Source organism: Salvelinus fontinalis, chromosome 18 (assembly GCF_029448725.1).
Source record: "Salvelinus fontinalis isolate EN_2023a chromosome 18, ASM2944872v1, whole genome shotgun sequence".
Lineage (NCBI taxonomy): Eukaryota > Metazoa > Chordata > Actinopteri > Salmoniformes > Salmonidae > Salvelinus > Salvelinus fontinalis.
The window spans coordinates 19,110,108-19,137,956 of NC_074682.1; the positions used below are offsets into that span (position 1 = coordinate 19,110,108).

A 27,849-nucleotide genomic window follows, 5' to 3' on the forward strand; every position below is an offset into this window, starting at 1 on the left:
AGTGCATACCCACAGAATTTGTGGATATACAGAACTGGTTGGTGATTTACTTCCCCAGTGTTGTAATGATTCCCAAGGTAATAGAACGTTATTGGTGCAGAGCAATATGGCTGGAAAGTGCATTTAAAGAGTATATCAAACTTTGAGGAATGGTCTGACTTTTAAAAAGCAGCAGTCTGTCTGCGTGCCCCTCATTGTAAATGCATTTTATTAAATGATTTAAACCTTTGTAAAATGCTATTTCTCCTAAATGGCCCTCCATGACCATGATCATAGCCTGTGTGTGTACTCTTCATGTCTACCTCACTCCAAATTCCCAACACCACTATAACATCTGCTCATAGGCCAAGGGGTGAATCAATAGTATCACATTTTTTATGGTAACTAAAACACCATAGATGGACAATGACTGCACCTTAAAAGTAGAAGTGTGCTGCACGCTCTGAGGGTGTGTTTACTTACACAGGCAGCCCAATTCTGATCTTTGTTCCATGAATTGGTCTTCTGACCAATTGGATCAGCTGTTTTACCAATAATGGGGCAAAATATTAGAATTGCACTTCCTGTGTAAACGCAGCCTCAAGTTCTCATGCAGACTGATATCTGGCCTCAAGTGGTTATTATAAAGGAGGGCTAACTGTAACTGGTGACAGACTCTCACACTGCTGGGCCCCAATAACAGCCTCTAACCAGATGTATGCATGTGGGGAACATCTGGGCGACTAAGTCAGATTGCCTAAATGTAAAAAAAACACATACAGTACAGTACTCACATTTAAATGTTCTCTCTTATGTGTATTGAAATTCATTAGAGCAAAAAAATACAGCAAGTAATCACACATTGTTGGTGTTTTGGCTTCATTTTCGATTTGTTAATGGAATAAACTAACATTCGAATGAAGGTTTCATTTTCAATCAAGTTTATTATATGAAATTGGTGTCTGTGGTTAAACATGTAAAACAGTATCAATCCCTTAAATTAAATGACTTTAGTAACATTATATTTGTCATTCCTTGTCATTTTGTGCTTTTGTTTTAATTTGTTAAGATAAAATGAAATGCCTATGATGTATATCCATTCACAAGGCGCTCACATCTCTACAGTCATTTCCGGGGGGGTAACTTCCTCCTTATTGAGCCATTCGTTGTCCTATGGGCTCTGGTGACATTTAGCCCCGCCCTCCCTCTCCTAAATGAGGTGAAAGGTCATTGTGGGTTCCTGTCCGGCGCGATCCCTCGCTGGGCAGCGCAGTGCCGTCATGCTGGGCTACGCACTCGTTCAACCCAGGGCCTGTCGCATCCTATCTGTCCTCACACTCTGAGACGCTTTGATTACCCAACCCCAACCCAACAGCCCCACTGAACTCACAGGCCTGGGAGCGCCTGACTGTGCTGGGGGGTGCTGGTGTGTGGGGTGCCTGCCTGTCAGACAGAGTTAGACCTGGGCCAGCTCAATGAACCTGGATGTGAACGTGGCTGGTGACTGTGTGCTGCTTGGCTCTCATGACTCTACCTTCTGTGGACTTCATCCGTTTAACAGAGGGGCCTCCGCTTCCGTCGCACATTTCTGTACGCTCAGCTTGCATTCTCTAAAATCTAAAATGCTATACTGTAGAGATTGTTTTGTGTGTAAATGGCAGTGCATTAATATCTTAAGTCTTGTCATCGTGCTAAATGTATGTTTCAAACCTATTCACATGATCTTATGTCCCACCTCATGTTACATACCGTATTTGCTAATAAAAATGTCACTAACCTGTTGTGTACTCTGAAGCCCTGTACATGTGATCTTGTTCTCAAGAAGAAGTAGACTGAAAAACTAATCAAGTGAATGATAAAAGTGTTCTATACTATACTCATCTGTCATCTAGTATTTTACATTGTTCTGGTATTTGATCTCTGTACACCCCCTATCTATAAACAATTTATTACATTTGACCTGCTCTTGACCTCCTGTTGCAGTGCTCTGCCGCATGTGGTAAAGGATCGAAGAACCGTAAGGTGAGCTGTGTGACCCGATCCGGTCGACCTGTTCCAGAGGACAACTGTAAACACCTGACCCAACCCAGCAAGGAGAGGAGCTGCCGGGGGCGCCGCTGCCCCAAATGGAAGACAGGGAGCTGGGGAGAGGTACTCTTTAAACCTGAAATAAACACTACATGCTACCACCACCAATCATGCTCCCAGTTCAGCACTCATTATTTTTCCTTTTAATGCTCATTAACTTTCTGATTCACTGGTGCACTGTGAGGTATGTGTCTGAGTTGGCATTTTTTCTAACATGCATGACTGTTCAGTAATATGTGTTCTGTGGCACCTAAAAATGTGGCCTGTCTTCTGGGTTGTAGCTCATCACTCTGGCGGTTTGAGAGGATCCCACACTGGGCTGCTATCTGGGGCAGTGGGAGGGAGGGATAGCCATGCCTCCACTTTCATCTGGGCTTGGCTGAGGTAGACTTTAGAAAGCATGAAGCTCCCCATGCCACGCTCCTTCCCTCCCGCCCACCCTCCTATCCTATACCTCCCCAATTGGAAACATGTGTCAGAGGCTCCTCTTCCTCTACCCAGCCAGAGCAATCTGGTCTCATAGACTAGAAGTACAGTAACATAGAAAATGAAAATCCATGACACTCAAATTAGTATGATATGTTACATTTGGTATGGTTACATTATTTTATTTATTTAATCTTTATTTAACTAGGCAAGTCAGTTAAGAACAAATTCTTATTTACAATGATGGCCTACCACGGCCAAATCCTAACCCGGGATGGCGCTGGGCCAATTGTGCGCCGCCCTATGGGCATTCCAATCACGGCCGGTTGTGATACAGCCTGGAATCTAACCAGGGTCTGTAGTGACGCCTCTAGCAATGAGATGCACATCACCCGGGAGCCCAAAGACAGAAGACAGAAGGTTACTTAATGCAAAAACAAAAGGAGTGTGGTTGGTCGGGGTGGATGGGTCGACATATAACGCGACCGTCTAGCAACACAAAGGTTGCATGTTCGAATCTCATCACGGAATACTTTTGCAACTTTGCTACTGCTTATTACTTTTTAGCTACTTTGCAACAACTTTTTAGCGACTTTGCATGTTACCTAACCCTTGCCCTAACAATAACCTTAACCCTTTAACCTAACTCCTAACCCTAACCTTAACCTCTAACACCTGGCCTAGCTAACGTTAGCCACCTAGCTTTTATTTATTTATTTTACATCCACAAAATAATACATACTATACCAAATGAAACAAATCATCAACAAATGTGTTGTTCTGCCCCTGAACAAGGCAGTTAACCACTGTTACTAGGCCGTCATTGTAAATAAGAATTTGTTCTTAACTGACTTGCCTAGTTAAATAAAAGTTCAATTTAAAACAATCAAAAATACTAGTCACGGATTTTCGTTTTTCTATGTTATGGCTACCCCTGAGTCCAGGTTGGCCAGAGAGACAATCCACTTACCACAGCAGGCCAGACACATTTCCAACATGCACCTCCCCAGCTGGAGAGCCTGGTGCTCTTTCCCCCTCTATTCCTCTCTGTCTCTTTCTCTTCCTCTCTCTCCACTGATCAGGGGCCCAGAAGAGATACACATCTGCCCTCCATACCTCAGAGGACTTGTTGTCTATCTCAAACAGCTCTATTGCATACATCTCCCTGACAATCATATTAATATAACCAGGTAACAGCTGATTTCACTGAATGTACTGTACCATCATTATTTAACAGACACTCTATGGTAGCCATGGACCATTTTACAAAATGTAAAAAATGCACACACAAAATTACATAAAAAATGGGCAAATGTTTTTTTTTTTAAACACTCCACATGTTAACAACTGACATCCTACACATGTACCCACTTGTTCAAGGACAACACCGCTCAAACACTGTCTTAGTCCACTGTTGATAGTCTCAAAATGTTTTACATGTAAGCAATCAACTTTTGAAGATATAGAACTTTCAAAATACAGAAAGTGTCATGCAAAACGCATCATACTGTGACACATTCTGTATTTTGACTGTTATTGAGTGGTATTAGCCTTTAAGCCTTAGTGAGTAGTTCCTTCATAAACAATCAGCTTTATTTTGAATGTGATTATGAAATATGATGTTCAAGAAATGATTAGTCAATCGAAATATAGTCTTAAAGATAGACTCAGCGATATGATGTAGATGCAGAAAGTAAACACCTTTGTGGGTACATTTCCACAACAACTAAGAGCGTTGATGCGTGAGGCTAAACTTCTCCCCTGTTTTGGTGCCCTGGCTACCACGCTGTGAACAGCGTGAAGCGAACCCATGCACTTGTCCAGATACTGTGTGTGACTGTGTGAGAGTGAAGTGTTGCATCTCGCTCATATCAATATCTCCGGTGCTGCTTGTGGCAACGTCATTTAGCTGAGTCTACCTTTAAATACTACAATTATGGCATTTCAGACTGGAAATATTCCTTCTTCAAGCAGGTGAACCTAATATAAAATAAATCCAGTAATCACATTTAGTTTTTCTTGTTTTGAGAATTAAATTAATACACATTGTTGAAATATAGAGAGGATAGGTAGCATAAAGAGATGGGATGCTTGGGGCTTTTAATGGTTAACATGCAACTAATTAAACAAGGTGATTTCTCACCTCTCGCTCTGTGAGCCTCGGGAGGGTATGGACATCTGGATGTGTTTACTGATCCACACACACACACACACACACACACACACACACACACACACACACACACACACACACACACACACACACACACACACACACACACACACACACACACACACACACACACACACACAGTCCTCTAACCTTTAAGAGCATGTACAGTCGATTGGGTGGTAATAACATGTACACACACAATAATATACACATTAACAGATAGACAAACTCACACACATACACAACAATATACACGTTAACAGATAAACAAACTCACACATAATAATATACACATTAACAGATAGACAAACATACACACACACAATAATATACACATTAACAGATAAACAAACTCTCTCACACACACAATAATATACACATTAACAGATAGACAAACACACACACACACACACAATAATATACACATTAACAGATAGACAAACTCACACACACACACAATAATATACACATTAACAGATAGACAAACTCTCTCACACACAATAATATACACATTAACAGATAGACAAACTCACACACAAATACTCACTCAAAAACACACCAATAAATGCACTTTATAATCAATTAAGACACTTTATAATCAATTAAGGCATGTGTAATAATGGTCTTCATGTGCCTTTACCACATAAAAGCTCCCTTAGGAAAATACACTGTTAGTCATTAATGTTGGTGCACAAAACCAATTCAAATGTAAGTACAAACAGTATCAGGATTAACAGTATTGAAAGTGGATCTTTTTCTTTTAAGACGATAAGCATACACATTAAACATATAAACATGATTAGACTTGCATTATTAATGTCATTTTATGTTTCTAATACAGGATTTTTAAAAGACCTAGATAGGCATGCTGAACATGCACAAACATGAGGAAAACAAGGTAGTAGTGAACATTACATTCTTAGAGAAAATGGTTCCAAAGGGGTTCTGCGGCTGTCCCCATAGGAGAACCCATTTTGGTTTCAGGTAGAGCCTTTTTTGGTTCCAGTTAGAACTCTTTTGAGTTCCATGTAGAACCCTCTCTAGAAAGGGTTCTACATGACACCTAAAATGGTTTTACCTGGAACCAAAATGGTTCTACCTGGAACTAAAGGGGGTTATTTAAAGGGTTCTCCTATGGGGACAGCCGGAGAAAACTTTTTGGTTCTAGATAGCACCTTTTTTTCTAAGAGTGTACCCACCAACCAATATCATTCTTTCTACTTACATGTTGGGATTTTCCTCCAGATGTATTTCTGTTGTGTGCAGCTGTAGATTAAATTGATTAAATGTTTTACATTTCTTAAATTTTTAAGATAAAAAAACTGGGTTAAATCAGCAAGAAATTATACATTCAAAATGCAATGTCCTCAAGGCAGGGGTTCAAACTTGAATGTCTAGTGGAGAGAACCCCCCCCCCCCCCCCCCCCACTCCCTCTCCTCTCTCCCTCTCTCTCCATCTTCACAGAGGGTTGAAATCTGCTCTTTATTAACACAGAGGAGCCGGGAACACACGTGTGTAAAGAACCCCAACCGTCTGGAAGGTTTTCACTGTGGTTACACTCTGCCCCACTTTTTAAGACACTCTTTTTAATTCTGCAAGCACAACCTTGATTCAAGCTTACATTTTTCTTGCACACAACGTCCTGTGATCTTTTGGATCAAAGCTCTAGACCCATACCTTTTGGAATAATACAATATAATGTTATGCAATGATTATGATGTGTTAGCTTTACTTAGAAGTATTGCTGTTGATATTGAGGCAAATTGTAGTGAATGATATTGAATTAAAATTGTAGTGGAACAGCAGTCAAAGGCTTAATAATAAGCTATGTCCTTCAATCTGAAGCCAGCATGTAATTCTAAGTCAAGTTGTATTACATATAAACCATAGAGGGGTCTGGTGTGAGTCAACAAACAAAATGACAAACCATTTATGCCATTTAACTACGTTTCTACCTGTATCTTTCAAAACATTCGTTTCACAGGCACATGTAACCGAAGTGCCTTGCTTGTTAGTGTAGTCTCGTGCAGGGACATAACCTTATTGAAGACTTAAAGACTTATGCCAACTAACCCAGGTTAAAGATAAGTTAAACCAGTGTGTGTAACTGACATATTTGCTGTGGAAAGTAAGGAAGGTGGGTGTAGCGTAGCCTTGAATAATGCAACCACCTTCCCTGCATGTGGTTCCTGAATTCAATTCCACACAGGTCTAAAATGAGGGTAATAAACATAGAAATGAATAATGAAACTCTACAGATGTAGCATCTTAATCTGAGCCAGTTTGCTAGAGCAGGACAAGAAACATGAAATGTGAATTATTATGTGGATTATAATTAACGGACATTTGTGTAGGGGTTGATACATTTTTCATAAGGGAAAATCGAGGCTGAAATTACGAAGTGGAAATTATCAGCTTCAGAAGTCTTTTTAAACATCAAAATACACTACAAAATAAAATTAAGATCCTACACCTGTATGTTAAAGAGTACATAATTTGCATATTTGGTTTCAACAAGTGTATAATTTTAATGTAGGAAGTAGTTGGCTCGACTAGTTGTTCCACTGGGACAGGTGATTAGAAGACACAATTAAAACTAAAGAGAGAGATGTTACACTTGTATTGCCATATATGATCCTTTGAGGTTATATCAATTGCAGAGATAAAAATAACAGTGCATCTAATCATTTTTGTTTGAATTGCATTGAGTTCAATAATACATGATTCAATGAAATTCTGCTTCCTGTGCTTTTTATAGTAAATTCATATTCCGAAAAATAATAGTTCATATATAAAAGAAAATATCACACATTGATTTCATTTTTACAGTCAACTTGTACTCAAATAACTTGGTGATGATTGGAAAAAAAAATTGGTGGAGAGGAATGACATCCCAATCAAGTAAATATCAGACGTGTAGAGAATCGTTTTTAATACATCTTACCTTCTGTCCTGTTATGTTTCAGTGCTCAGCGTCATGTGGCAATGGAATACAGGAGCGGGAAGTTTTCTGTGAGGTTGGAAACCGGCGCAGCGCGGAGGAGACTGAATGCCCCCCATCCTCCCGTCCGGCCTCCAGCCAGACCTGCCGGGTCACCGACTGCCCCTCTCGGTACCGGTGGAGCAAGGGAGAGTGGCAATCGGTAAGTGCAGCCTTGAGGTCTCTCTGGATAACCCCATTTGCATGTTCTCCGAAATAAACAAACAGCGTGCGCGTCGGCGTGTCCACTCAGTTGGCGCGTGGATATTTCGCGCACTGCTGTTTCAAGCGAGGTGTAGCGCAGCTGACAGACAGAGTGGGACCTCACGCTCGTCCCAGAGACATTCCCTGTAAGGAAGGGGCTGAGGGAGCTCCAGAGCGCGCAAAGGCGCGTATGTATCGAATTACTTTTGTGCCTTTAATGTCAAGCAAACCTTTTTAATTTAAGAACAACATTCTTAGTATTGCAAACAAAAATAATGATTTGGAAAACAAAACATTAACCAAAAGTATTGAGAGCAAAATAAATATAGCAAGGAAATAATTTTGAAAGGCAAGAACAAATTAATTGTAAAAACATTAATGCAAAAATATGTATATATATATATTCAGCGAAACATTTTCAGTGATAACTTCCCTCTTTGCTTGCATTTAAAAAAGAATATTTGGTTAACTTACCCTGCCATTTGCTTTCCCTGCCTTCTTTTTTGCTTTTGCCAAGTTTTGCCAAAGTCATTCCCTGCACATGGGGTGTAGAGGGAGGCATAGATGATGTGTCTCTATTGGTCAACCTTTTTTTGGAGTGACAGTTCATCCTCATTTGTGACCACTGCCTTATTATGTAGCAACATTTGAAATTGTGTTTTTTTACATTGAATAAAAGTAGAGACTCAGTGATAGAAAATGGTATACCATACACAGCAGTTGAGGAACAATGGGAAAGTAATTCTTCTTTGAAAGTTGATAAACTTGTAACCACACTTTTGAGAAAATGGCCCTTGAATGTTTTGGTACACCTACTGGAGAGCTCTTCTTTGTCTACACCCATTCAGCATCATTCACACCCTCTTAAGCCTTAGTCCCACCCATCTCTTTAAGGATTCACATTTGACGCCATGTACTAAACAGAGTGAGTAGTTTAGTAAACAACCAATTATTTCAAGACTTAAAGTTGTAAAAGTAGTAGCCTACAATAAGGAAAAACTCCAGGTAAAAATACACTTTATCTAGTCCTTAGCCTTATAACGACACAGGGCGAGTCCCAGATGCAGACACTGGAGGCAGATGGTTCGAATCTCTGATATTTATTGAAAAACAAGGGGCAGGCAAGAGGCAGGTCGAGGACAAGCAGATGTTCATAAACCAGGTCAGAGTCCAAAAGGTACTGGGCGGCAGGCAGGGTCATGGTCAGGGCAGGCTGAATGGTCAGGCAGGCGGGTACAGTGTCAGGGCAGGCAAAGAGTCAGAACCGGGAGGACCAGGATGTCCTGGTACTCTGCGGGAACGGCAGAGAAATCCGAGGCTTTACCTAAACCCGTAGGACGACATCCCGGGGGAGGTTGTGCCGCCTTCAGGCAATGTGAGTGGAAGAATGGGCTCCAACCCAGGATAGAACCAGTGGTCCACTCAATAACGGAGTTGTGCCTCAGGAGCCATGAAAATCCAGAGGGAGAAGCTGTATGGACTTACTGTGATTGCCTGATACCCGCAGGTTAGTGGGAACTGTGCTGTGCGTGACTCTGCCAATGGAGTGTCCGTCTAGTGCTCTGGTGTCCATGGGAACGGAGAGGAGTTGTGAGGAGATACCTAGGTTAGATACCAGAGTAGCATCCATAAAACTCTCATCAGATCCAGAGTCAATGAGCACCCGGAGAGATTTAGACCGGTCACCCCACACAGCAGGATAACATGAAAAGGAATATGGGTAATGGGAGTTAGAAAACTCCCAGTCTGGCCCACCAGTGTACTTGTACCTACTGATGAGCCTGGTCTTTTACTGGGAAGGTGGCTATGTAATGCCCCGCAACACCACAATACAGACAACTGTTGGAGCTCAGTCTACGTTAAACGTTCCTTAGGTCGATAATCTAGCTCTGCCCAGTTGCGTAGGCTCCAGAGTGAACGATTCGCCCATCCCCGATGATTCCCGAGGGATCTCGGGTGGCTTCAGCTCCTCTCGGAAGTACAGACTTCGGGGACTTCTGGGGAGCTTTGCTGCACAGCTATTTTCAGGTCTCTCCAGAGATGTTCGATTGGGTTCAAGTCCGTGCTCTGTCTGGGCCACTCAAGGACATTCAGAGACTTGTCTCAAAGCCACTCTTGCGTTGTCTTGGCTGTGTGCTTAGTGTCGTTGTGCTGTTGGAAGATGACCCTTCGCCCCAGTCTGAGGTCCTTACCGCTCTGGAGCAGGTTTTAATCAAGGATCTCTCTGTACTTTGGTCTGTTCACCTTTCCCTTGATCCTGACTAGTCTCCCAGTCCCTGCCTCTGAAAAACATCCCCACAGCATGATGCTGCTACCACCATGCTTCACTGTAGGGATAGTGCCAGGTTTCCTCCAGACATGACGCTTGGCAGTCAGGCCAAAGAGTTCAATCTTGGTTTAATCAGACCAGAGAATCTTGTTTCTCATGGTCTGAGAGTCCTTTACGTGCCCTTTGGCAAACTCCAAGCGGGCTGTCATGTGCCTTTTACTGAGGAGGGGCTTCCGTCTGGCCACTCTACCTTAAAGGTCTGATTGGTGGAGTGCTGTAGAGATGGTTGTCCTTCTGGAAGGTTCTCCCATCTCCAAAGATTAACTCTAGAGCTCTGTCAGAGTGACCATCGGGTTCTTGGTCACCTCCCTGATCAATGCCCTTCTCCCCCGATTGCTCAGTTTGACCGGGCAGCCAGCTCTAGGAAGAGTCTTGGTTGTTTAGACTTCTTCAATTTAAGAATGATGGAGGCCACTGTGTTATTGGGGACCATCAATGCTACACACATGTTTTGGTACCCTCCCCCAGATCTGTGCCTCGACACAATCCTGTCTCTGAGCTCTACGGACAATTCCTTCAACCTCATGGCTTGGTTTTTGCTCTGACATGCACTGTCAACTGTGAGGCAGTATATAACAGGTGTGTGCCTTTCCAAATCATGTCCAATCAATTTAATTTACCACAGGTGGAGATGTAGAAACATCTCAAGTTGTAGAAGGAGGATCAATGGAAAAAGTATGCACCTGAGCTCAATTTCGAGTCTCATAGCAAAGGGTTTGATACTTGTAAATAAGGTATGTTCTGTTTTTATCAGGATGTAACATTACTTTTAGGCCAAACCAAATTGCTACTGCCTATGAGTAGAATCAGTGCCAAGTAAAGACTTGCAACCATAGAGTAAAATACTATATACGTGATCTACCTCTATGCTTGCAACCTCTACCTACTATCTATCCAAGTAGTAGCAGGCCTACCTAATATAGGATAAATATTATCAGCAGGTATAGATGAACTCCATGAGGATTAGCTTCTACATTTGCTCACTACTGAGTGAAAATGCCCTCCACTGTTGCCCACCACCACTCTTATCCAGCCACATCTGGAACTACTAAACAGACAGACAGTCAGGCAGGCAGACAGACAGGAGAGACAGATGGACACACACACACACACACACACACACACACACACACACACACACACACACACACACACACACACACACAGCCAGTGTGAGAGCCAGGCCGAAAAAAAATAGACAAATGCTAAACAAAGTTGTCTACAGTACATGCACACTGTACAGTGTAGTCTAATTAAACGCTTTCAGATAGTAGTGCCCTAGCTCTTGAAAACCCAAGGCCATACAGCACTGGTGTCCCCTAGTAGTGCCCTTGTTCTTGAACAGCCACATACCGCGAGCGTAATTTCAGTGCATCATATCTTGCTTGCTGGCTGTGATAGAAATGATTTAATCATGCTAGTTAGCTAGGTTGCAAATTGTTTCAATACATTTTCTAAATGTACACAAAAGACACCTAAGTGTGTTTCCCGATGTCCTCATTAATGTAAAGTCCCAGTGACTAGCTAGTAGCCACTGAGCCCTTTTTATCCAAAATGGAAATAAATAAATAAATAACAATCAAGCTTTTTCATACACTAGCTCGCTAGTTAGCAGAAAACACTTGTGCCTCTCAGCATTGCCAGCTAGCTAGGTAGCTATCTAACATAGCTGTACTGGCCATTGTTTTAAGCTGCTAACTTTAGCTGGGATTTAAAAAAGGAGGTTGAACGTTCACTCCAAAACAGGTTGACCAATAGATACACATCATCTATGCCTCCCTCTAAACCCACCTACACGGAATGATATGCCAAAACTTTTCAAATGCAAAAAAAGGCAGAGAAAGCAAATGGCAGAGTAACTTAAACAAATATAGAAAAATTGCAGGCAAAGAGGCAAGCGTTTCACTGAAAATGTTTTTTTTTGCATTCATTTACAATTCCGTTGGCTTGCCTTTCAAAAAGATGTCCTTGCAATATTATACATTTTACTCTCAATATTTTTGGGTTAATGTTTTGCTTTCAATATCAGTATTTTTGTTTGCTGTAATAAGAATTTAGTTCTCAAATTCAAAAGGTTTGCTTGATACTAAAGGCACAAAAGTTAATCCATATGTGTGAGAGCAGTGCCTGTGATAAAAATCAGATGACTCCATTTCTCTCATATTCCCCCTGCAGGATTCAACTCCTTTACAAATACAGTAGGCCATAGAGCTGCAAACATACTGGATACGAGCTTTAGAGGCACACTGTGTTTCAACTTCTCAATAAATGTTTTATTGAACATAAGTACCTCAACCCAATCTGGTCTCATCAACTCATTTTCTTTAGGTAAGAAAGGCCCATGATCGCAAGTTATCAAACACTGCTTTCAGGCTATGTTGGTTGGGGGTAGTATTTTTGTTCAGGAAGCCTTAAATCTAGGTCAACAAGCAGCATGAAATCACTGCACTCAGAGGAGAGTGTAGCCTAATTAGTCGAGAGAGCTCGGCACCCCCTCACGCTGCAAACAGCTGGAGGTAGTTATGGCAGTTCACCTCCTGCTGCTGTGGGACGTTTGGCGGGTCAAGTTCAGTCTCAAGAACTCGACCCTAAGCAGTCACTGTTGCCTAGGGTAGGGTTTTCGAGACTAGGTCATGTTGCCTCACCTAATGCGAGAATTTCTTGTGCCTTTCTAGTCTGTTTAGCCACTGCCATACCTCAATATGCTTCATCCAGATCTACAATAATTGTATAGGTAGGGGGCCTACATCAAGCAATAGCTCAAACATGTGCTCTGACAGCTAGACACATGTTCATTTCTGCCATATCCTGTCCTTTTTAGGCCTAGTGCTTAAGTGGGCTATGGGTAGGGCCTAGTTTCTGGACCAGCCGATATGGCCAGTTAACCTGAGAGCTTGAGGGAAGGGTTTAGTGGAAATCTGTTCTTTATTTTTCTCACCATATATTGTAATAACAGAGGCTATGCCAGTCGTTCTAATAACTAGGAGTTGTAATATATCATTATATGAGCTAGGCTATGTTACTCTGTCCTTCTGTCCAGTATAGGTATTTGTAAGTATAGGCTACTTTGAGCTGTTCAAGTTATAATTTTATAATACCACATTTAGAATGTTTTTATATTAGCCCAAACTCAACAGCCTGCTAAGGCAGGCTACATTACACTAAGTCACACCATGGCTGCTCAGCTCACAACAATTCCAGGTATTTTAGTTGTTTGACAGCGTTGGACACATAAGGTAGATGAAGACCAGCTGGAGTGCATTCGTAAGAGCTGAGGTGTTTCTGACGCAAGGCAAGGCCTCTCTAAGCCCTTCCAAAAAAGCTTGTCGCTTGGATTACCACCATAACACAGTCCCACAGCGTCACAACACTTGAGTTACTACATACATCTGGATATAGAGAACCAGGGTGACGGCCGGAGACTTCACTCAGCTTCAGTCAGTCCGGACTATAAACACATCACAACTGCTGTTAAGTCCATAGCACACTGCCATCGTGTTATTTAGTAAATTCTCACTCTTCATCCAGCATATTTGTCCAAGACTGTGTCAGATCAACAATGTCACATACTGTAAGAAGTCTTACAGAAAGTCAAAAGAACCTGTTGAAATTGTGCAAATCCTAGTGTTGTAGTATTACCCTTAGTGGTCAGGCTCAGTAATGTTTTCTGCCTCCTATCTCCTGTTATGATATCCATATTTGATGTAGGTAAGGGTCTTAGATCAAACATAAAATAAATCTGTACATAAATCACCTTGACATTTGGAACCAACCTTTTTCTGGTGCTGAAAATAAACCCTAACCCCACTCCTTCAGTCTTTTCAACTCTGAAGACTCAGATAGGGGCTATGGGAAGGATTTTGGGGTTGTTTTCGACGACATTAACTTTGTTTTTCTCGTTGTTTGTGATGTTCCCGCTTCCATTCCAGTGTAGTAAGTCGTGTGGGTCGGGCCACCGGCGTCGAGCGGTGCTGTGTATGGACCAGACAGGGGAGGAGGTCCATGAGATGTTCTGTGTGGATCAGAGAAGGCCAGATGACTCTGAGAGCTGTAATACCCACGTCTGTGAGTTCATCTGGATCACAGGGGACTGGACAGAGGTGAGAGTCAATGAATGGGCCTGTTTCAAAATGCAATCATGTCACTTTAATAATGTTATCTAACATTACTGTCCTATCTGATCGTGCTTGATTGCAGTGTTGTTATCTTATCGCATTTTCTCTCTCCCGTGGCAGTGCTCGGCCAGCTGTGGACAGGGATACCACAGACGCCTAGTCTCCTGCAGTGAGGTGCATGCTGGGAATGATAACTATGAGTATGGGCATCAGTCTTTGTCCAACTGCCCTGGGACCCCCCCTGAGAGCTACATGCCGTGTAGCCAAAGCCCCTGTCCTCCAACACACGAGTGGAGAGTTGGAGTCTGGGGACCTGTGAGTGGCTTCCAGTCTCTATGTATTATCAGCGGTACAGTATGTTTAGTGCTTTTTTCATCCTGGCAGGCTCCCTTACACCTGCTCTTCTCTCCCCCTCAGTGTTCAGTAAGCTGTGGAGGTGGGGTGATGGAGAGGACAGTGCAGTGTGTGTCTACTGAGGGACAAGGCAGTGACAGTTGTCCCTCAGACACTAAACCAGAAGCCAGCAAAGTCTGCAGCAGCCCTGGCTGTGAGTAGACATACAGTAGCCTCAGCCTCCACAGACTCCATAACTCCTGTTATACTGTATATGTGTGATAAACCTCTGTACCATAGCTATACCTCTCCTAAATATGTCCTTTGTTCTCTCTCTTAGGCCATCTGCCCACTAGCTGCAGTGACGTCCAGAGTCTGTCTGGTGTCCAGCCTGATGGTGAACAGTTTCTCAACGTACAAGGAAAAGCACTCAAAGTAAGACTATGGTATCATCTTTCTTATTAAGTGCACTGGGCACCGTTTTATAACATTTTATATAGTGATTACTGACTTATTTTGCAAATGGAAATGGTAAATGAATAGAGAGAGTATCTATGACAATGTCAGTGTTGGCCAGTGATCATGCTTGGCTTTACAGTCTGGTGTAGTCTCACTGACAGATGCAATACATTAGAAAATTATTGAAACTGAAGGGAAGTTCTTTAGTCTGTCTGTCTGTCTGTCTGTCTGTCTGTCTGTCTGTCTGTCTGTCTGTCTGTCTGTCTGTCTGTCTGTCTGTCTGTCTGGTTGTCTGGCTGTCTGGCTGTCCATTTGAGAAGGCCAACCCAGGTCAGGTTTAGAAATAGCGTGTGTCGTCCTGAAGAGGTTTTGATTTTAATTTCTGGGTGCGTTCCTCACTCCTTCCTCCTTCTCCACCTCCTCTTCCTCCTCAGGTCTACTGTGCAGGAATGCAGACTGACAGGCCGCGGGAGTACATCACCTTGACGACCGGAGAGGGAGAGAACTACTCTGAAGTCTTTGGCTTCAGGTAAAGCAACCTATGGGGCTGTGGATTACTTCATTTATCATCATGTAACACTGTCAAAAGTGTGGAGGACACATTTTATATGAACTTGGTGGCTCTTTTTCTCTTCAGACTGATAGACCCCACACAGTGCCCTGCTAACGGGACCAGGAGAGAGGACTGTGAGTGTAGGAGAGACTACACCGCTGCTGGCCTCTCCACCTTCACCAGAGTACGACTGGACCTCAGCAAGATGCACATCATCAGTGAGTGGGCCCGAATCAGCTGCAGAACACATTCAGCAAGGCCACATAGACTAGCCTACCAATTATTGAAACACACACACACACACACGCTACATCAGATTTCATTACACTAACCTGAATGTCAATGCTAACCAGCTAGTGTCAGAGTACCATGCTTGGCTCCCCCACATGCTTGGAAGTCAGAGCCTCCTCCCCACTCCTCTCTATCCTCACATAGACATTTCATTAAGTCCAAGCAGAGTGGGGTTAATGGGATCAAGATGTCTTTTAGGAGCACGCAATTAAAGGGCCTGGGGGGGATCAGTTTAAATTGCACTAAGTAGATGGAATTATACTGATATTGCCATTATGGTGACCCCTAAAAGCAAGACTGGATTCAGGTTATGTGAAAGTGTACTCATTTTGGAAGATGTAGGCTGTTCTTTTGATGTTATATGAGCTGTCGTAGTTATGCTGACCAGTCAAACAGACCGAGCTATGTTCCCGATTCATTTTTCACCAAGCTTCTATCATGTTTACTAATATGTCCTGCCATTGTTTCTCTCTCTTGTCGTTCAGCCATAGACTGGCAGTTTGCTTTCACACGCGACGGCCACAGAGTTCCCTTTGCTACAGCTGGAGACTGCTACAGCGCTGCCCGGTGTCCACAGGTAAGAACTGCATGGCCAGGGAGCCACTGGGAGAGAACTAGTCGAGAATAAAAAGGTTTGACTCAAGTCTTCACTAGGGCGTGAGTTCTGAGGTTAGGACTAAGGACTTGTATGGACTTAACTAGTCTTGGTTCATCTTGTTTACCAGCTGTGTCTTCGGTAGTGTGTCTGACCGTATAATTGTGCTGTTGAGTTCAATGTGTGCTTAGTTCCAGCAGAGCCTAATGCTCAAGAGTTTAGTCAGATGCTGAGTGTGGTGATACTGTGAACAGAGAGAGCAGGGGTGTGTTCTGTGAGTGGGGTGTCTGCAGATCAGATCCTGTTAGTCTGTGAGAGGAGACGGCTGACACACACACACACACACACACACACACACACACACACACACACACACACACACACACACACACACACACACACACACACACACACACACACACACACACACACACACACACACACACACACACACACACACACACACCAAGCCCTGGCAAACACACACCAAATACACCCTGTCTACAGCTGGCAAACCGACACACCATGTGCTATCCCTCTAATCTCTCCCCTAACCACAGATACTGTATGTGAGACTGTATCAGTCCCATGTCTTTCTGGTGTTGTGCAACGTCTCCCTCATCTGGGGTCTGCCCTCATATCAGAGACAGGGGACTGTGTGAGGTACAGGAGCAAATGGAATGGCACCAAGCGCATGGAAACCATGTATTTGATTTATTTGATACCATTCCACCTATTCCGCTCCAGCCATTACCATGAGCCCGTCCTCCCCAATTAATGTGCCACCAACCTCCTGTGGTGTGAGGGAGTGCACCGGTACAAGGCTGTGGAGGGTGTCTGTGTGTATGTGTACACGTGTTTGTGCAAGCACAAGCTCCAGCCAGTGCATGGAAGAAGGGGTTCTACTGTGTGTGTATATGTCACCTTTCCCACAGTCCCATCCAGCTTCCAATGTGCAGCACGTACAGTGCCTTCCGAAAGTATGTTGTTGTGTTGCAGCCTGAATATAAAATAGTTTCAATTGAGATTTTGTGTCACTGGCCTACACACAATACCCCATAATGTCAAAGTGCAATATTTGTTCATGACATTTTTGTTCATGAGTAAAAAATGATAAGCTGAAATGTCTTGAGTCAATAAGTATTCAACCCCTATGTTATGGCAAGCCTAAATAAGTTCAGGTTTAAAAAAATGTCTTAACAAGTCACAAGTTGCATGGACTCACTCTGTGTGCAACAATAGTGTTTAACATCATTTTTGAATGACTACCTCATCTCTACCCCACACATCTGTAAGGTTCCTCCGTCGAGCAGAGAATTTCAAACACAGATTTAACCACAAAGACCAGGGAGGTTTTCCAATATCTCACCTAGAAGGGTACCTATTAGTAGATGGGTAAAAAATAAAAAAACTAGACATTGAATATCCCTTTGAGCAATGGTGAACCGTCCTTTGGATGGTGTATCAATACACCCAGTCACTACAAAGATACAGGCATCCTTCCTAAATCAGTTGCCGGACAGGAAGGAAACCGCTCAGGGAATTCACCATGAGGCCAATGGTGACTTTAAAACATTTACAGAGTTTAATGGCTGTGATAAGAGAAAACTGAGGATGGATCAACGTTGTAGTTACTCCACAATACTAACCTAAATGACAGTGTTTGCAATAAGGCACTAAAGTAAAACTACAAATATGTGGTAAAGAAATTATGTTTATGTCCTGAATACAAACCATTATGTTTGGGGCAAATACAACACATCACCAGAGTACCAGTCTTCATATTTTCAAGCATGGTGGTGGCTGCGTCATGTTATGGGTATGCTTGTCATCGGCAAGGTCTATGGAGTTTTTTTAGGATAAAAACACATTTTATACAGCTAAGCACAGGCAAAATCCTAGAGGAAAACCTGGTTCAGTCTGCTTTCCAACAGACGCTGGGAGACTAATTAATTTTTCAGCAGGACAATAACCTCAAACACAAGTTCAAATATACACTGAAGTTACTTACCAAGATGACATTGAATGTTCCTGAGTGGCCTAGTTACGGTTTTGACTTAGGTGTGCAAATCTCGTAGAGACTTACCCAGAAAGACTCACAGCTGTAAACCCTGCCAAAGGTGATTCTAACATGTATTGAATTGACTCAGGGGTGGGAATACTAATGTAAATTAGATATTTCTCTATTGCCTTCTCGATAAATTTGCAAAAATCTCAGATTTTTTTAAATTCACTTTGTATAGTGTGTAGATGATTGAAAAAAACATATTTAATGAACTTTGAATTCAGGCTGTAACACAACAAAAAATGTACAAAAATGTAATAATGATTTGTCTCCAGAGTGTCGCAGACTGCGGTCCTACATCCTTCAAAGACACCTGCTTTCCCCTCACGTTTCCTACCCTCTTCCGAGTCATTTCAGGAGATGTGTTTCCATTGACCCCAAAAGACCCCAATGAAAGATATTTGCCAAAACATGTTGCTTTTGATAAGTTAATAAAGAAACATTCTATTGTTTGCCAAGAGTTAGTGAACATGTTTTTCATTTCCATCAACACAACACACCACTTATCCACGCATTTAAATTAGCCATACACTACACCAGGGTTTCCAGAACTCGGTCCTTGGGCCCCCCCTGGGGGAACGTTTTGGTTGTTGCCCTAGCACTACACAGCTGATTCAAATAACCAACTAATCACCAAGCTTTGATAATTTGAATAAGTTGTGTAGTGTTCGGGCAAAAAACAAAATGTGCATCCCTTGGGGTCCCGAGGATTGAGTTTGGGAAACGCTGCATTACACCATGCTCTGTGAACTTGACTAATATTTATGCTTCCATACGAGAGTTTCAAGAGACACTCGACTGTAGATGCTTACCTCTGGCTGAATTATCTTCCCCCCTCTGTTTATAGCTGTTGGTACCGTAAAGCGTCTGCTATTTGTCACTGGGTTTTGTCTGGCTTATATCAGCTGGGCTTTGATGAAACGTAAATGCAGCTGCTGCATGTTAGTGAACTGCTCTCTACTGCTTTCTGTGGTTGGCATGGTGGGGGGTGCTGATATCTCCCCCTCTCTCTCTCGCTCTCTCTCTCTTTTCTCTTTCTCTTCTTTCCTCCCTACTTCTATGGTTCCTCAGGGTCGATTCAGCATCAACCTTTCAGGGACAGGCTTCCAGCTAGCTGAGGAAACCAAGTGGATCTCACAGGGAAACTACGCAGTTGCTGATATACACAAATCCCAGGTAACAATATGATGCACATTCACGTAGCCTCATGGACGGAGTGATTTAGATTAGTGTCTTATATTCACATTCCTGGTTTCAGACGTCATTCTCCACTTTCCCTCCTTTCTTCTCTACCTCCCACCCTACCTCTCTCCATCCTTCCCTCCCTCTCCCACTCCTTTGCTCTTGGCTTCAGAGGGGCCTCTGCTCTGGGCATTGGCCCAAGTGGACTCTGTATCCCAGACTCCCCTGGTGCCTTAATGCTGTTTTTCGACTGTAACACTAGTGCAGGGATCATCAACTAGATTCAGCATCGGGACGATTTTCCATAGCTAATTCTAACAGTGAGGACTTGTGAATAGCAAGGTCAACAACCCTCTGCATAATCAAAACAGTTGCTTGGTGAGAAGGTGTTAAAGTTCACAGTTAGCCACTGTTATTTAAATTAAAAATGAAAAGTACCAGAGGCCTGGCTTTGGCCCCAAGTGAGAGCAGGTCCGCTGGAACCGTGGCCCAATGAGACAAAGGGGCTGGCCTGCGTAGATGGAAAGAGAAAAGTCTGAGCCTTTTGGGTAAACCACTGAGGTAAATCATGTATGGAAATGTGCTGTTATGTGACTGGTGAGAGAGGAGCCTTATTGGGCAGCTGCCGAGTGAAGTGGGCCCTCCTGGTTTTGTAATGGAGATCAGGCTGAAGACCGTTTTTGGCAGGGAGAAAAGGTTGAATCTGTCTCAAAGCCAGTGGAGCTTTGGACACTCAAGGTTAGCTGAACACTGGTTGTTTTAAGTCAAGTGTGCTGGAGGGCACTCAAGATGAGAGTTGCCAAACTTCAGAGGAAATGCCGCTCCTATTCATTCCGTGCGATATATTTCTGGGGAAATGTTTTACCTGTGTATTTCTAAACCTTTCTAAGCTGAGTGTTCTGCGTCTGTGCTTAGCTAATGATATTTTATTACTGTGTTTTTCCATGTAATTCATTAAGAGGCCCCATTTTTTTCACCTTTATTTAACCAGGTAGGCCAGTTGAGAACAAGTTCTCATTTACAACATTTTACATTTGTGTGTAAAACGTTTACAATGTAGTCACAGAGAACCTAAAAATAGACCAAACCCTGAAATTACATTCAACTGAGTGTGCATGATATATGATTGGATACATTGTGATTTGTGTTACTGTCACTAAACCATGTGCTATCCTGTTTACAGTGTTATCGCTTTGGTACTATTTTCACAAGTATGTGTTGAATTTTCAAAACTGTTGGTATAAAAGTCAAACTGGTAGCACTTGTAACGCAGCCAGTCTTACATTCAAAACCTTTCATTGTGCATTAATTTTGTTTGCAGACATCTTTCCCCACACAACCACACAACCAAATACAAGTTCATTGTGAAATATAATGAGTACGTTGGTTTAATCACCAAACATTACATAATGATATCTTCTCAATGCAGTTATTTTAACAGCCAGTTAAAATCAAATAACAAAAAAAGCTAGATACATGTTTCAAAATTGTCCTTAGAATGTAGTATGCTACAGTGCTGTAAATTAGGCAATACACTTGCACTACCCATAAAAATATACTGAACATCACATTTTCATAATTTGTGTGATCAAAGTTGCGATCATTGAAGACTTCTTTCACAATATAACCACATGAAATACATGAAAGAAACAATGTTTAACAGGCACTAGTGTGCATCAAGCCTGTCTTGAGCATTTGGCCACAGGTTCTCATCAAAATCGCAGTACATATTCTCATGGTTCACGCACCTGGTGAAAAACCTTTTGGCCTGGCATACTGTAGGTCTGAACTGAAAGCATTGCATGCCTCATCCATGGCTTCAGGGAGGGTGGTACGCTCATGTGGTTGTCAATCATACATCTTCCACCTGTATTGTGATTGTGTATTGTATTTTACAGTATTGTATTGTACTTGTGTAGTGGTCCTGTACGTGGCTTAGTTCATAAGAGCATGGCTCTAGCAACACCAGAGTTGGGTGTTCGATTCCCACATGGGTCACATACCAAATGTGTGGACTTTTGTAACTTTGGTTAAAAACGTCTTCTACGTAAATGCAATATATTACGATATTACGATACTGTATTGGCCATTGCAATTTTAACAAAGCAGTGTGAACTGAGTAGTTCTCAAAATCTGTAGTAGACAAACCGGTTTACATGTAACATCTACAGGTTTATCAAATGGCTAAGTGATTATCAATTTAGAGCAGTCAGATTAAGTAATAGTACAATTATTTTAAAGAGAAGAGAATCATATCAAAAGTAATGTGAGCATTGCATTGTGAAAGGCAATTACATTATATGAACATGTATTGCAATGTGAAACGTATTTCTAGATGAAACACTGACACTGTAAGTAAGCATTTCACTGTAAGGTGTACCTGTGGTATTCGGCGCGTGTAACAAATAACATTTGATTTGATTTGATTAAGTTTGGTGAAAAAGTGACTGTATGATTTTGTCTGTTGTACTTAGTTATTTCAAAACGTGCTTAAAGTGTTGAAACAACTGCCTTTTTGATGATCTGTTTTGAATTTTGTACTAAGAGTTGTGAAAATGTACCACATACTTTGCACCAAAGCGATAAATAAAAAACAACTGCATTATAGCCGAGTAAATATTGTTCCTCGTCTGTCCACAGGATGGCAGCAGAGTAACAGGAATGTGTGGGGGTTACTGTGGGAAATGCACTCCGTCCTCCGGCTCTTACCTGCTCATCACAGTGGCCTAAATCTACAGTGTTTAACCAGGTGTGTGTAATACTAACTATTCTTTAGAAATAGATCGTGTTTTATAGCTTCAGTCTGTTATTATATGTACCACCATACCCCTCCTCATCCTAAACATGTGTTTGTATAGTATAGTAAAGTATGTAATTTTGTCATCCCTTTCTCTCTTCACAGCTCTCTTCAAGCCAAGATGTCCAACCTCTCAGTGGTGCTACAGTAATGAGGATTCCATCCTCCAAGCGACCTCTATTCCCTCCAATGTGTAAATATGTCAATAGAACAGGTGTAAGTACTGTACATAACATGGTAAATGACTTATTTATTATACTATATACTCAACATTTATTTTTGTATTGTAAGATAATTTAAGGATTGTGTTTTCTGTCTCTGCAACAAACACCATGGACATCTATTCGCATTGCATTAACTAGAACATAAAAATTTGCCTTAGAAATATTTAACATATTCACACAACATATTGTGTTTCTTGCGTTGTTGTTTCTCTCATATTGTGGCAGAGTTGCAGCCTGGCTCTCTCATATTGTGGCAGAAGGGAGACTGTCAGTTTTACTTCACGTTTGTGTGTACGGACGAGGGCACTTTGTATGTACTTCCTTTTTTACACTTGTAGCTGTGTTACAGTCTTGGCATTCTTCAGCCCGGTTTTTCTTATGCCATGTGGTGTCACTCACTATCCAACCTTGTTCAGTGCCTGAGTGTTTATCAACCACTGTAGTAAGTGCTACCTGGGTCTTAGTGTGAAGGCTGTTTAGGCTGGTCTAATTACCTGGTCTACACAGTCGCCAGCGGTGATCAGTGGGCTGGTACATTAGTCAGGTGCTTTTGCTCATTTTGCTCTCTAAGGCAGATGGGAGAGACAGCCATGTACAGCTCTGGTACAGAGACGGTGTAGTGAACCGTAGCTCAGCGCGCTGTAAAGGTCGATCTGGGACAGCCAGGGGGAGTGCTGGTGCTGTCGAGGCTAGCACAGGCAGCTGCTGCAGAGGCAGACCCAGCCAGGTGTTTCTACCACAGAGGAACAACCCTGAGATGGGCCATATGCAGAGAGGAATGGGGATGAGTGCTTAAAGAGATAGCCATCCCTGTAAAGTTGAGGAGTTCAAGAATTCAGTAGCAGGGAAATTGAGAGAGAGAGAGAGAGAGTTTATAATTTCATTACAATGTATATTGTATACATTGTTGCTTTGGCAATATTGACACAATGTTTTTCATGCCAATAAAGCAGCTTGAATTTGAATTTGAATTTGAGAGAGAGAGCGAGAGAGAGAGAGAGAGAGAGAGAGAGAGAGAGAGAGAGAGAGAGAGAGAGAGAGAGAGAGAGAGAGAGAGAGAGAGAGAGAGAGAGAGAGAGAGAGAGAGAGAGAGAGAGAGAGAGAGAGAGAGAGAGAGAGAGAGAGAGAGAGAGAGAGAGCGAGAGAGAGAGAGAGCGAGAGAGAGAGCGAGAGAGAGAGAGAGCGAGAGAGAGAGAGAGAGAGAGAGAGACTGTCAACCCCTGCCTTGGTGGGGTATACTTGAATATTTTTGCTGAGAGAGTGAAGTGAATGACATGAAATTAGTGATGCAGAACCTTAATGTTTCATACTTTTCCGTGGAAGTACAAGGTGTCACCCACCCAGAGGGAGTGTGTCAGGGGAATAGACAGTGGAGTGCCCCTGGGGGCTTTAAGGCCAGAGCAGAGACACAGCTAGAAGAGGAGAGGCTTGCAGGCTAATAGATCCAGAGAGATGTGCTTCAAAGCATCAAAAAGACTCACCTTTTGCTTTGTTTGTTCTGGGTCTCTCAGGTGTTGTGACAGGGAATAGCCGTTATTCCTTAGTTTTGAGAGAGAGGCCGTATTCCCATGGCTATAACTACATGAATCAAGCAGAGTTTACCTCAGGCCTACAACAACACCACTGCTCCATAGAGATTGGTTGATGCCTTTAAGGTCTAGGTGTCCAAATGCTGCCTCTAAGAACTGCTGCCTCTAAGAACTGCTGCCTCTAAGAACTGCTGCCTCTAAGAACTGCTGCCTCAAACAACTTAGCTTTTTTTCTCAGCCTTTATCTTATTGCCTTTCAACAGTCAGTCCATCATTTTGTTCTGTCTGATGTAAGTGTTTTGACATTACCAGGGTACTTTCTGTTTGAATGTGTGTTTTCCTTATCTTATATACTGTTTGCAACCAATGCCCTTCATTAGATTTCTTTATACGACTGTTATAGAAAATGAATGACAAATAATAAGAAAAACTATAATAATTTGTATGATTCTTTTGACATGATAAGATACTTATCCCAAAATGAATAATGTAGGTGACTGTGATGTTATAAGGAAGTTTAGTATATCAACTTACTGTACACATGTGAGGTTATTCTCGCGTGTATTTATTTGTTTGACAGGGTTTGGCGGGGTGGATGAACATTGGTACCTTAGATAGATTCAGAGGACAAAGCCATATTTGCTACATTTGCCATTTTCATAAATGATGCCTTGAGAATATCAGCAGGACATTTTCATGACGGTGCTTACTTTGTCATGGTTCCATCCAACCTTTCGCTAAAAGGGAATTCCACACCAATGTAACCGATAGCCATTCTGAATTTATTTTTGAATCATATTAGTTTAGATTTAATTAAATGTAAAAAATTCAATGTTAACGTGAAATGTTTTATTGTCCAAATAATATCCTCCAGCGAAAAGGGATTGAAACTTTAGTCTGATTGTGAATATCTGATGATCCAGATTGTATATGTATTCTCAGGTGTTAAAATAAAGGGATTATTTGAACATTATTATATGTATTATATTTCTGTAACAATTTAGAAACTCAGCAAAAAAAGAAACGTCCTCTCACTGTCAACTGCGTTTATTTTCAGCAAACTTAACATATGTAAATATTTGTATGAACATAACAAGATTCAACAACTGAGACATAAACTGAACAAGTTCCTAGCCCTCACCCTCCGATCCAACAGGTCCCAGACGTGCTCAATGGGATTGAGATCCCTGCTCTTCGCTGGCCATGGCAGAACACTGACATTCCTGTCTTGCAGAAAATCACGCACAGAACGAGCAGTATGGCTGGTGGCATTGTTATGCTGGAGGGTCATGTCAGGATGAGCCTGCAGGAAGGGTACCACATGATGGAGGAGAATGTCTTCCCTGTAACGCACAGCGTTGAGATTGCCTGCAATGACAACAAGCTCAGTCCGATGATGCTGTTACACACCCCCCCAGACAATGACGGACCCTCCACCTCCAAATTGATTCCAAGTACAGGCCTCGGTGTAACGCTTATTCCGTCAACAATAAACACGAATCTGACCATCACTCATGGTGAGACAAAACCACGACTCGTCAGTGAACAGCACTTTTTGCCAGTCCTGTCTGGTCCAGCGATGGTGGCTTTGTGCCCATAGGCGACGTTGTTGCCGGTGGTGTCTGGTGAGGACTTGACTTACAACAGGCCTACAAGCCCTCAGTCCATCCTCTCTCAGCCTATTGCGGACAGTCTGAGCACTGATGGAGGGATTGTGCGTTCCTGGTGTAACTCGGACAGTTGTTGTTGCCATCCTGTACCTGTCCCGCAGGTGTGACGGTCAGATGTACCGATCCTGTGCAGGTGATGTTACACGTGGTCTGCCACTGCGATGACGATCAGCTGTCCGTCCTGTCTCCCTGTAGCACTGTCTAAGGCGTCTCACAATATGGACATTGCAATTTATTGCCCTGGCCACATCTGCAGTCCTCATGCATCCTTGCAGCATGCCTAAGGCACGTTCACGCAGATGAGCAGGGACCCTGGGCATCTTTCTTTTGGTGTGTTTCAGAGTCAGTAGAAAGGCCTCTTTAGTGTCCTAAGTTTTCGTAACTGTGACCTTAATTGCCTACCGTCTGTAAGCTGTTCGTGTCTTAACGACCGTTCCACAGGTGCATGTTCATTAATTGTTTATGGTTCATTGAACAAGCATGGGAAACAGTGTTTAAATCCTTTACAATGAAGATCTGTGAAGTTATTTGTATTTTTACGAATTATCTTTGAACGACAGGGTACTGCAAAAGGGACGTTTCTTTTTTTGCTGAGTTTATATATATCTTATTCCACATTTCCCTCATTGTTGATCTTTTGATAAGTCTATGTATTTTTTCATTTTTTTCTACTTTTAAATGATCTTAACAAGTATTATAATAAGAAATCATACATGCTTTTGTTTAATATGCAAGTACTTATTGTACCTTTGAATCATAAATGATTATGAATTATAATGCAATTGTGACCTAAATAAAACATACCCCTTTATTACAAATCATACCACTTTATATGCTCCAGGCAAGCCATTTCTCCCAGCAAATGTTCATATTTATATGTCATATCTGCATAATAAGTCACATAGTTTAATTCTACGATATGAAATGTATGATTAATGTATGAGATGAGATAAGGGAAGAATCAGAGGAAATAAAGTCACTGACACAGCTCATCCATTCCTATGAGCACATCTTATGCTAATACATCATTTTCATACACAAACCTGACCTTGATGTAACAAGCTATGATGCCTATTATGCTCCAATCAATGAAAGGATATGCCTCTGCCATTAAGCTCACATTGCTTTCGTTATTGTCACTTTGTAATTATGGCACTTTCCCCACCATACCATAAAGAACTGGTTTATGCTGTGCGTATTTTTTTGTGGATCTAACTCTAACGCCCCCCATTCTTTATTGTTTAACTGCCTGTGTTTGGTTTGTCTATGAGGGTCTCAGCAATTACTGGTTGGTAGGTTTCTCTAAAATGTGCAGTACTGTGACCATGGTCTAGTCCAGCCTGTACTGTTGACTTCCTGTCATGGGAATACAAAGCCAATGTTATGACTGTGGGGCGCCATGAATATGCATTCAAGTAAGTAGCGTGCTGAGGCTCCAGCTAGTTTGTACAAGTCCTTTAATCTATATTACATTTTTGTGCCAACTCTCAGGTGTATTGTAGGGAGCGAGCGGAATTATTTTAGCAATGACTGTTAGTTGTCAACAGATCCAGGGGGCTCTGTTAAACTCAAGAATGTTTCTTTAGTAGCATAAGTGAAGAGCGAGAGAGACAAAGAGAGAGAAAGTGGGAGAGCGCTATCATTATACCAAGCGGAAGGATCTGACAGTGCCAAGCCAGAATACCTTGTGTTTTAAAAGTGCTGTTCCTGGAAATGACATGACAGATTTTTATGCTCACAGGGAAATGATTATTGGTAAGTACAGTAGATATTGCACTGTGTACCCTCAATGTAATACGGTTGGTCTTGCCCCTCAGAAAAATTATAACAAAATGGAACCAGTTGTATTCGTGTCC

The 27,849-nt window shown here is 42.2% G+C and overlaps 1 protein-coding gene across 1 annotated transcript in view; it reads left to right on the forward strand.

Moving 5' to 3' along the window:
• LOC129815114 (A disintegrin and metalloproteinase with thrombospondin motifs 9-like) overlaps positions 1-23,828 on the forward strand; it is a 67,346-nt gene extending 43,518 nt beyond the window's left edge. Inside the window, exons 29-40 of the mRNA XM_055868491.1 lie at positions 1,963-2,130; positions 7,634-7,810; positions 14,110-14,280; positions 14,416-14,610; positions 14,713-14,842; positions 14,969-15,063; positions 15,522-15,616; positions 15,725-15,858; positions 16,417-16,508; positions 19,663-19,767; positions 22,414-22,522; positions 22,676-23,828. Of these exons, the coding sequence (XP_055724466.1) occupies positions 1,963-2,130; positions 7,634-7,810; positions 14,110-14,280; positions 14,416-14,610; positions 14,713-14,842; positions 14,969-15,063; positions 15,522-15,616; positions 15,725-15,858; positions 16,417-16,508; positions 19,663-19,767; positions 22,414-22,503 (1,452 nt within the window). The 3' untranslated portion in view covers positions 22,504-22,522; positions 22,676-23,828. The remainder of the gene's footprint in view (positions 1-1,962; positions 2,131-7,633; positions 7,811-14,109; positions 14,281-14,415; positions 14,611-14,712; positions 14,843-14,968; positions 15,064-15,521; positions 15,617-15,724; positions 15,859-16,416; positions 16,509-19,662; positions 19,768-22,413; positions 22,523-22,675) is intronic.
• Positions 23,829-27,849: the final 4,021 nt, after the last annotated feature.